Source organism: Xyrauchen texanus, chromosome 21 (assembly GCF_025860055.1).
Source record: "Xyrauchen texanus isolate HMW12.3.18 chromosome 21, RBS_HiC_50CHRs, whole genome shotgun sequence".
In the NCBI taxonomy this organism is placed as follows: domain Eukaryota; kingdom Metazoa; phylum Chordata; class Actinopteri; order Cypriniformes; family Catostomidae; genus Xyrauchen; species Xyrauchen texanus.
In genome coordinates, this window is record NC_068296.1 from 4,819,964 (window position 1) to 4,831,448 (window position 11,485).

Genomic DNA, 11,485 nt, shown 5'->3' on the forward strand with positions numbered 1-11,485 from the left:
CAAAGTAACACAGACTTTGGGCAACAGATAATTGGAAAAGAATGTTATGGATCTCAACCCCATTGAGCTTTTGTGCGATCAGTTAGACTGTAAGGTGCATGAGAAGTGCCCGACAAGACAGTCACATCTATGACAAGTGCTACAGGAAGTGTGGGGTGAAAGGTCACCTGAGTATCTGGACAAACTGACAACTGTAATGTCAAGGATCTGCAAAGCTGTCATTGCTGCACGAGGAGGATTTTTGATGAGAACTCTTTGAAGTAGTTTAAGTTGTTATTTTATTTTATTATAATAGTAATTTTTCACGTTAGTAATGTCCTGACTATACATTGTGATCAGTTGAATGCCACTGTGGTGAAAATGTACCAATTTCTTTCCATAAGAGCAAAATCTTGTACTTTATTAAAAAATGTTGGCCGACCGTGTACATTTAATACGAATCAAGAATTACAGGTTTTCTTTCAAATCAAAGGCAGTTGAAAATAGGGATTATTCACTACTGTTGGAAACTACACCCTTACTAAAATGTACCATGGTATGCATAGTTTCTGTAAATGTCACCCCATTTACTATAGTTATTGTTAGTACTGTAATAAATATGATACAGCATCTTCAGTCATGACACTGAAGGCTAATACTAAGTTACCAAAATTGTATTGGTAACTTCAGTATTGACAAGAAACTTGCGCATGTTTACTAGCCGAATGCTTGTCAAAATCTAAACTTTTTAAGGCATTTATTGCATACATTCTGTGGCAGTGACTGCGTGAACATTCTCACTACTCCAGCGCGCAGCCATCTTTTCCCCGTCCAGAACGTCAACAAATGACGTCATGCATACTGAGCGAGGATTCTACAACGCTGATTGGCTGCTTCGTTCCACCACGGTGAAAATGGTGGCCACTATGGTGGAGCATGTTGTGGCAGATGCTGGCGCTTTTCTCAAAAGGGCTCCATTGCATGTGAGTTACTGTGGATGACATTGACGGCGCATGTGTTTAAATTGAAATAGCTGTCAATTAATGTGACTAAACTGGCACATATGCTGTAACTGCGTAGGGTAGTGATGGAATTTTTTTTAACTGTATGTTGGCAGTGTTCTTGATTATTTTTAGACTTAGTACGATGGTGGTACCATATTTGTTATTATTTGACATGTGCCTTGGACTCAATGTAAACATCTTAGTATTACCATCACAGTACATTTATTCATCTAAATGTAATTACATTCCAGTGTCCATGACATTAAATAACATTAGATGATCTTGAACTTTTTTCTGTTTTTTTCTCACTTAAATGGTGTGACAAATGGAATTTTTAAAAATACAGAAATATCCGATGTACTATTTACATTATAATTATTACACACTGAAAAACATGCATCTTTTGGTTATTCTCTCTCTCTCTCTCTCTCTGTGTCTGTGTCTGTGTCTGTGTGTGTGTGTGTGTGTGTGTGTGTGTGTGTGTGTGTGTGTGTGTGTGTGTGTGTGTGTGTTATCTTGTTTTAGGAAATTGGAAAGAACATCTACACCTTGAAAGATGTTGTTGACGAAATCCGAGATAAACAAACTAAAAAGAGCTTGGCTTTCCTCCCATACACTCTTAATTTCAAAGAACCGTTCCCCGAGTTCATACGGCTTGGTAATAGCAACTGCAAATACAACTTACGAATCTAACATCTGATTCGAATCCAGTTGATATATTATGGGTGATGCTTTGTGTGTCTTATCTTGTTTGTAATTTAACCTACAGTTACAGAATTTGCTAAAAAGACAGGAGACTACCCCAGTCTATCTGCAACGGACATCAAGGTGTTAGCTCTGACTTATCAACTGGAAACTGTGAATGTGGGAACTGACCATTTGAAGAAAGAACCAGAGAAAAAGGTATTAATGTTTGAGTAATTCAGATGGAGCATGATTAAAACAAGCATTTGTTCTCTGTATGCAGACACGGCTATCTGTTTGAATTCCAGGTTCAGATATGTAGCACAAAAAGACACCCAGAGGCTCCTGTTGATATCGCTGGTTTCCATTTTCCATCAAAAGTAAGACTTCCAAACTATTTTGGAATGATGTCAAGATACCTCTGTGTGTGTGTGTGTGTGTGTGTGTGTGTGTGTGTGTGTGTGTGTGTGTGTGTGTGTGTCTGTCTGTCTGTCTGTGTGTCTGTCTGTGTGTCTGTCTGTGTGTGTGTGTGTGTGTGTGTGTGTGTGTGTGTGTGTGTACACACACACACACACAGCGCATGTACACTGATGAGCCAAAACATTATGACCACTCACAGATGAAGTGAATAATGTTGATCATCTCCTAACAAGGCCACATGTCAAGGTCTGCGTAGATTAGATAGTAAGTGAACAATCAGTTCTCGTAATCAATGTGTTGAATGCAGGAGAAATGGGCAGGAGAATAGACCTTCAACTTTGACATAGGCCAAATTGTTATGGCCAGACAACTGGGAGAGCATTTCTGAAATGGCAAAGCTTGTGTGGTGCTTCCGGTCAGCAGTGGTGACAGTGGTCCGAGGAGGGAAAACCACAAACCGGCGCCCATGGCTCATCGATGCGTGAGGGCAACGAAGGCTATCCCACAATCCGATTGAGCATATGTGGGATGTGCTGGACCTACAAGTCCGATACAGGGCGGCTCCACCTCAAAACTTACTGGACTTGAAGGATCTGCTGCTAATGTCTGGGGTCAGATACCACAGGACCTTCAGGGTTCTTGTAGAGTCCATGCCTCGGCAGGTCGGTGATGTTTTGGCAGCATGCAGAGGACCAACATCCTATTACGCAGGTGTTCATAATGTTTTGGCTCATCATTGTGTGTGTGTGTGTGTGTGTGTGTGTGTGTGTGTGTGTGTCTAGAACCTGTTTTAGGATCTAGATATTAGAGGTAGACTGATATATCGGTTAAATGTCTTGGTTCTGCAATATAAAAGCAGCAATATAGGTGAGATAAAACCAATCCCTGACACCTCATGGTAAATCTTACATCATTGACAACAATATTCATCCATATTTATATCCTTCAATGCATATTTTGATTAGATAATCGAGTGTTCTAAATTGAAGCGAGAGCATGCAATGAATTGTGTCTTCAACTTCATATCTGAGAGTGGTGGTGGCGTAGTGGGCTAAAGCACATAACTGGTAATCAGAAGGTTGCTGGTTCGATCCCCACCGCCACCATCATTGTGTCCTTGAGCAAGGCACTTAACTCCAGGTTGCTCTGGGGGGATTGTCCCTGTAAAAAGTGCACTGTAAGTCGCTTTGGATAAAAAGCGTCTGCCAAATGCATAAATGTTAAAAATATCTTTTGAATAATAAACCTTATTCCTCATTAACCATTCATCTGGTTAATATATGGGCTATAAAAAGCTTAATTTGGTTCATATTGAAATATAAATATTGTAACGGAGCCAAGTCTCCATTTAAAAATAAGAGTCCCTTAAGTAAAAAAAAATCGACATTCTATGAATTAAGTTTAAATACTATCTGCCAGTTAATCGGTTAGGTTACCGGTATCTTGAAAATCTACTATCGGTCAACCTGTAATGGATGTTAGGGCTGTGCTTTATGTACAAAAACATTATATTGCAATATTGTAAATATTGTGATTGCTAATTAAATTGCGATTTTGGCAAATGTTTTGCTTATTCACTCATTTTTCATTAAAAAATGCATTCAAGATGGGGAAAAATGTCTTTGCATAAATGATTGTTTGAGCATTACTACTTCATAATGAATATGCAGATATAGCTAACATTGAGAGCGTTTATTCATTGCAGCTTTTCCCCTCTTGATTTCAAGTCTTTAGGTAAAGCAGGCACTGTTGTCCAAAGTCCACCTAGCACAAATGAGCCACAAGAACCAGAAGGTTCAGAATTCAACACCTTTCAGTTCTGGAAGAATCCGCTGCCCAGCATTGAGATGGACCTTCTGGAAATTCTGGTGAGGAAACGATCTAAAACAGCTCTCAAAATCTCTTTAGGAAAAAGTAAAAGTTCAAAAGGGAAAAAAAATGTCTTAGCATAAATGATAGATGTTATCATTGTTTATGTCTTTGTGCCTTTTGTCTTGATGTTTTATTCATCATGCCGAGTTATGCTCTGTTCTCCCAATGGTACCTTTTTGTGCACTGCATTCTGATTGGGGAAATCTCGTCATGCTCAAAATATGTGCACCAATCAGAATGCAGAATTAAACAAAACAACATTCTGCATTCTGATTTGCACATGCTCATGTCGCGATTTTATGGCATTTGCGTAGCCTTAATAGATCATCTTTATATCGGCCAACTGCAATCCTGCTCTCTGAACTGTGGCATCTGGATTGGCTGTTGAAATCTTATATTGTTTGAGCACTAATTCTTCATAATGAATATGCATATATATATATATATATATATATATAGTTGAAGTCAGAAGTTTACATACACCATAGCCAAATACATTTAAACTCAGTTTTTCCACAATTCCTGATATTTAACCGTAGAAAACATTCCCTGTCTTTGGTCAGTTTGGATCACTACTTTATTTTAAGAATGTGAAATATCAGAATAATAGATGTTTTGGGTAGCCGTCCACAAGCTTCTCACAATAAGTCGCTGGAATTTTGTCCCATTCCTCCAGACAGAACTGGTGTAACTGAGTCAGGTTTGTAGCCCTCCTTGCTCATACACACTTTTTCAGTTCTGCCCACAAAATTTTCAATCAGATTGAGGTCAGGGCTTTGTGATGGCCACTCCAATACCTTGACTTTGTTGTCCTTAAGCCATTTTGCCACGACTTTGGGGGTATGCTTGCGGTCATTGTCCAATTGGAAGACCCATTCACGACCAAGCTTTATCTTCCTGGCTGATGTCTTGAGATGTTGCTTCAATATATCCATCTTCCTCATGATGCCGCTTATTTGCCTCCTGCAGCAAAGCACCCCCACAACATGATGCTGCCACCCCCATGCTTCAAGTTTGTGATGGTGTTCTTCAGCTTGCAAGCCTCACCCTTTTTCCTCCAAACATAACGATGGTCATTATGGCCAAACAGTAAAACATTTTGTTTCATCAGACCAGAGGACATTTCTCCAAAGAGTAAGATCTTTGTCCCCATGTGCACTTGCAAACTGTATTCTGGCTTTTTATGGTGGTTTTGGAGCAGTGGCTTCTTCCTTGCTGAACAACCTTTCAGGTTATATCAATATAGGACTTGTTTTACTGTGGATATAGATACTTGTCTACCTGTTTCCTCCAACATCTTCACAAGGTACTTTGTTGTTGTTCTTGGACCGATTTGCACTTTTCGCACCAAAATACGTTCATCTCTAGGAGACAGAATGCGTCTCCTTCCTGAGTGGTAAGATGGCTGCGTGTCCCCGTGGTTTGTGTACAGATGAACGGGGTACCTTCAGGCACTTGAAAATGGCTCCCAAGGTTGAACAATTTGTTTTTTTCTGAGGTCTGGACTGATACCAGTGATGTCAGGCAAAGAAACTGAGTTTGAAGGTAGTCATTAAAATACCTCCACAGGTACACCTCCTTTCAGAAGCTAATTGTCTAAAGGCTTGACATAATTTTCTGGAATTTTCCAAGCTGCTTAAAGTCACAGTTAATTTAGTATATGTAAACTTCTGTCACACTGGAATTGTGATATAGTCAATTAAAAGTGAACCAATCTGTCTGTAAACAATTGTTGTAAATATTACTTGTGTCATGCACAAAGTAGATGTCCTAAATGACTTGCCAAAACTATAGTTTGCTAATATGAAATCTGTGGAGTGGTTAAATAATTTGTTTTAATGACTTCAACCTAACTGTTTGTAAACATCTGACTTCAACTGTAGCTAACATTGAGGGAGTTTATTCATTTCAGCTTTTCTCCTCTTGATTTAAATAAAGTCTTTAGGTAAAGCAGGCACTGTTGTCCAAAGTCCACCTAGCACAAATGAGCCACAAGAACCAGAAGGTTCAGAATTCAACACCTTTCAGTTCTGGAGGAATCATCTGCCCAGCATTGAGATGGAGCTTCGGGAACTGCTGGTGAGGAAACAATCTAAAACGGCTCTCAAAATCTCTTTAGGAAAAAGTAAACTGTCGTGCTAACTTTTCTTTCTTTCATTTTTCTCTGTAGGGTGCAGACACTGTGAAACTGCAGACTGTTGATATGTCAAGTGACAATCATTTGACTGACTCTCAAGATCATGATGGCAATAGTGTAGACAAACCTGAAGAAGAACATAGTGATGATGATGATGGTGGGGGTTGGATTACTCCCAGCAACATCAAGCGAGTTCAGTTGGATGCTGGTATCCAGGGGCCGTCAGCAGATGTTAAAGTGGGCTGTGTGACCACAGATTTTGCCATGCAGGTACTTGTTTGATTACACCAAGTATGGAAAGAAAGTTAAAATCATATATTATATTGCTTGATGTCACCATGTTGAACTTGTCAATTATTTTTGCAAATAACTATTTTCCTGGCAGAATGTTCTGATTCAAATTGGACTGCATGTGCTGTCTGTGAATGGGATGCTCATTAAAAACACCAGGAGTTACATTCTGCGCTGTCACGCCTGCTTCAAGTGAGTTATGAGTTAACATTGGAAATCATATGACCATTAAGAATGAAATCAAAATAGACCCTATTTACTTAAAAGGTGATGTGTGTCATTTTTTGTATACTTTTTCCTATTCCATTTTAGTATGCTATTATTAATGCTATTCTGAGATGCAGGTTGGCACTCTTTAAATGGCACGAGGGGGACCTACACAATATTAGGCAGGTGGTTTTAATGTTGTGGCTGATCAATGTATGTAAAATTTCTTAGCCTGGTGCGCCCCCGCGGACACATGCGTGGACGTTGTATATTGGCTTCGCTATATGCAACGCATAATTGAAATGAATTGACTGATTTCAGTTCAAAAGACTCTGTAATATCAGTAAAGGGTTAAACTTTCAGTGTAAGGAGTCAAGTGACAAAACAACACAGGGCCGACCACAGCAAAGTATGTCTTTGGGAGAAACGCCAACAAAACTACATCTGTTAAAGGTGGGGTATGTGATTTTCTTTTTTGACCATTTTTTCAAAATAACTTGAAATCCTATTCCTAACCCACTTACTGGCTGTAAATTAGAAGCACTGAAATGAAAATTAAGCAATTTAATCATCTGTGGAACGGGCAGGACTCGAAAAACTCCAGCCAATCATTTTCAAGACCATCTAGAATCATTGGACAGAAAATGTGTCAATCAAACAGTCATACCATGCCCCCCTCCCCCCACCACCCTGGCGTGCGTGTCCCGTTCGTGCGCATACTCAAAGCTCGTGACCCAGTAACAGGAAGCGATTGTATTTATGTATGGAGAATAGAGCTTTTATAGTGCTAGTGGGGTTGTTCCACATTTCTATGAATCCTGTTTTGAATAGAAGACCGCTGTACAGACGCCAGGGCTGGCGATGTTCTTTTTTTTTTTACAGTTATGAGAAAATCAGCTCTACACCTTTCAAGAGTGGTATGCGACCCCCTCCTCCTGCTGTGTCAACAATTTGCTCTGAAAAATTGTCTGACAGGTGAATGCACTGTTTGACTAGTGAGTCTAGAACACTGCTAGAACACTGCGCATCTGAGTTTTCGCCAGTGCATGATTGCGGCGTCCATGTTTTTCGAATGGGTGGAGTCAGGGCCAGCGTTGGAGGAGAGAAGGTAGGACCTTAGAGTTGTGTATTTTCAAAATCTGCCGGCCGTTTTGCAAATCACATTTCATCCGAAATGGCTTTTATTAATTTTTTTAACAGATTTGTTCAGGAAACGCCACGCTGCTAAAGACAATGTACATAAATGTGTACTTTAGCAAAGTTTTTCCTTAAAAATCCTATACTGACTGCGCAGTCACATTGAAAATCAATGGGTTCATTGAAAAGCTGTGAAATGTTGCTTTCAAAAGCTTTATATGGAGTTCGGATGAAAATAAGGTGTATTACAAACTGTTCTGAGAACAGTGCAGACAGCCAGCACTCTGTCTTAAGGTTAAGTCAGACAGCACTTAACAGAGGTTAAGTCATTCACTAAAGTGTATTCAATCCTAAAATCTGACCAAAGTTCAATTTCAGGCTGCAGATGATGTTTGGATCACTCAACATGTTTGTCAGACACGGAACAGTTATAATCAGTACATAGATTCAGAATTAATGTATCATTTTATTTTAACATTGTTGGCAGTGATTGGATGATGCTGGACATTACTTTGAATCATAATTATTTATTCAGCTTTACAGAAAATCAGCTGTAAAGTCTCAAAAACATGAATAACCAACACTCCTGGACTTTCTATAGCTTAGTTTTATTTAAAATTTCACAACGTAGTCTCACTGTCCACATATGTGGACATACATTTTTAGGAAAACTACTTGCTCTAGAATAATAAAAAAAAAAAATGTTTTTGGTACTACTAGTTACAAATGGAAAGCGCACACAACAGTCACGCTCTGGTCTCAGGAGGATATCCACCTCTGTCCCTAATAGAAACTTTGGCTCAACCAGTGGCGTGGGTTTATGTGTGCGACTGTGTTGATGTATGATGGGGTGAGTGCTTGGGAAAACTAAATATTTTTCCAATTCTGTCTAGTGATGCTTGTGGTGTAGAAATGACACGCTTCATCTTTCACCTGATCATGGAAACAATAAATGTTTGTTTTCATATTCCTAAAGTCTCCCTTTTCATATTCCCTCTATTACCATCTAAACTAATTCAGTCTAAAGTACAGTCTTGGCAAATGCCTTTATAATGTGTTGTTTTTATTTATTCTTAATTCAGTTTTATTGTATTTATTTTTGTACTTTAAAAAAAAAAAAAATTATATTAGATTTTTATATATAATTGATTGATTTCTGATCCAATGAACCAATTTATTTATGTTAACCAATTCAATGAACCATAAACAATTAATGAACATGCACATGTGGAATGGTTGTTAAGACGGTTGGCAATTAATGTCACAGGACACTAAAAAGAGACGTTTTTACTGACTCTAAAAAAACAAAAACACCAAAAGAAAGATGCCCAGGGTCCCTGCTCATCTGCGTGAACGTGCCTTAGGCATGCTGCATGGAGGAATGAGGACTGCAGATGTGGCCAGGGCAATAAATTGCAATATCTGTACTGTAAGACGCCTAAAACAGCACTTCAGGGTGACTGGAAGGACAGCTGATTGTCCTCGTAGTGGCAGTCCACGTGTAACAACACCTGCACAGGATCGGTACATCAAATATCACACCTGCAGGACGGGTACAGGATGGCAACAACAACTGCCCGAGTTACACCAGGAATGCACAAACCCTCCATCAGTGCTCAGACTGTCCGCAATAGACTGAGGGAGGCTGGACTGAGGGCTTGAAGGTCTGTTGTAAGGCAGGTCCTTACAAGACATCACCAGCAACAACGTCGCCTCTGGGCACAAACCCACCTTCACTGAACCAGACAGGACTGGCAAAAAGGTGGTCTTCACTGACAAGTCATGGTTTTGTCTCACCAGGGGTGATGGTTGGACTTTGCGTTTATAGTCGAAGGAATGAGTGTTGGCTGAGGCCTGTGCTAATAAAAGTGTAGCACTAGGTCCATTTAACGATTGTTTTCTATGTCTAAAAACCTTTCCGATTTTCCCTCAAAATCTGTGCCAAGAAAAAAAAAAATCCATATGGGCCTTAATAACTCAAACATCACATTTCCAAGCAGAAATATGAATCATTGCTATCTCTTTTATTTCAGGACGACAACAAATATGAACAAATCATTCTGTCCACATTGTGGCAACGACACCTTGAAGAAGGTTGCTGTCACCATTAATGAGGACGGTTCCATGCAGATGCATTTTTCCAGAAACCCGAAAGTGCTTAATCCAAAGGGGAAGAGGGTGCGTAATGTTTTGATACAAGAGATGACTTGAATAGGTTTGGCAATGTGATCATATGATTTTGTTGTGTTCTCTCACCTGTCTCTCCTGTCTTCCTCTACAGTACTCTTTACCTTTGCCACAAGGAGGAAAACACGCCAGTAACCTCCACCTGGTTGAAGACCAGCGTTTCCCCCAGCAGAGAGTGTCTAAAAAAGCCCGTCAGAAGACCGATGTGTTTGATCCAGATTACCTGGCCGGCAGCTCACCATTCTCAGAGCATGATATCTACAGCAGGTCAGCTAGCTTACACCTGAAGGACGCCCAGACCGGAGGAGGGAGACGACGGACAAATCCAAATGCAGCACGCAAAAAAATCTGATGTCCCCAAACTACATGCAGAATCATTGTGGAGAAAAACTGTCTGGAATAGAAGTTCCAAACATCATTTGCATTCTCTAGTAAAATGATTTGCAGTACTTTAAGCATCTGTTAAATGCAATAAATCTTCCACCTTGTGGAAATGTTTCCATATTGTAACTGCATACCAGATGAATTTGTGAAATGGAAAGTATTTTGTTTTCATTTTGTGGTAATAAATACCTCTGACATGCTATTTGACTTCAGAAATTCTTTGAAAATACAGGATGCCATTTGCAACTTAACTCTTTTTTTTTTTTAAACTACAAAACATTTGCTTCATGCTAATATTGAAGTAAAAAAAAAAAAGTCTGGGCTTAAATTTGACCAGTTTTAATAAACCATTTTTTAATGTATTTTTTAAACCCTAACAAACCATAAGCATACATCAGAATTTAATTGCAATACAAACTTGAAATATTTATTTATTTTTATAATCCATTTGCAATCATATTTAATCAAACTACACAATGATGACTCTTAAGACTTCATAGATATCACAGTTTCGTTTTCTGTTAATGCATGATTTTCTATAAAGCTGCTTTGAAACTATGTGTTGTTAAAAGCGCTATACAAATAAAAATGACTAATTAAAATAAAAGTCAAATTACAGGCCTCAAAAAGTAAAATTCTCTCATGCCATTCCAGATGTGTGATTTCTTTAACACATTTTCAGAGGAATATCTCAGCTCTGTTGGTCCTTACAATGTAAGTGAATGGTGATCAGGCATTTTGAAGCTCCAAAAAGGAGATAAATTCAGGATAAACATAATCAATCAGACTCCAGTGGTTTAATCAATGTCTTCTGAAGCGATCCAGATTAGTTTGGTAGAGTGCAGACCAAAAAATAACGAACTTAAAATAAATCTTAACATCAGGAGTATCATTGGCGATCATGATTTCAAGCTTGATTACACTTGCTACACTGCCATCTAGCGCTCTGTCCAAGCGTCAAGCACTGGGACGTGTAATCGAGCTCGAAATCATGTTAAGATGTACATTGAAAAAAAGTTATATTTTGGTCTGTTCTCACGCAAATTGAAATGGATGGCTTCAGAAGACATTGATTAAACCACTGGAGTCTGATTGATTATATTTATGCTGACTTCTCATTTTTGGAGCTTCAAAGGCCCGATCACCATTCACTGTCAATCTGCAATAGTTATGCCTTTCCACG

The 11,485-nt window shown here is 39.0% G+C and overlaps 1 protein-coding gene across 2 annotated transcripts; it reads left to right on the top strand.

The window, feature by feature from the left end:
- The first annotated feature begins 855 nt into the window (after positions 1-855).
- LOC127661598 (RNA-binding protein NOB1-like) lies at positions 856-10,498 on the top strand. 2 transcript variants are annotated; one of them, XM_052152364.1, is made up of 10 exons: positions 856-962; positions 1,509-1,641; positions 1,753-1,886; positions 1,976-2,047; positions 3,815-3,955; positions 5,898-6,038; positions 6,130-6,366; positions 6,482-6,579; positions 9,765-9,909; positions 10,013-10,498. In XM_052152364.1, the coding sequence occupies exons 1-10, from the start codon at positions 894-896 to the stop codon at positions 10,268-10,270; spliced, it is 1,428 nt and encodes a 475-aa protein (XP_052008324.1). In that variant the 5' UTR covers positions 856-893; the 3' UTR covers positions 10,271-10,498. The 2 variants fall into 2 exon arrangements, with proteins under 2 accessions (XP_052008324.1, XP_052008325.1); XM_052152365.1 differs by lacking the exon at positions 3,815-3,955.
- Positions 10,499-11,485: the final 987 nt, after the last annotated feature.

Excerpts from the sequence above, each read along its gene's own strand:
- LOC127661598 (XM_052152364.1), top strand. The coding sequence starts at position 894 with ATGGTGGCCACTATGGTGGAGCATGTTGTGGCAGATGCTGGCGCTTTT. Across the intron at positions 963-1,508 it reads TCAAAAGGGCTCCATTGCAT|GAAATTGGAAAGAACATCTA; the intron begins GTGAGTTACTGT and ends ATCTTGTTTTAG. Across the intron at positions 6,580-9,764 it reads CGCTGTCACGCCTGCTTCAA|GACGACAACAAATATGAACA; the intron begins GTGAGTTATGAG and ends CTTTTATTTCAG.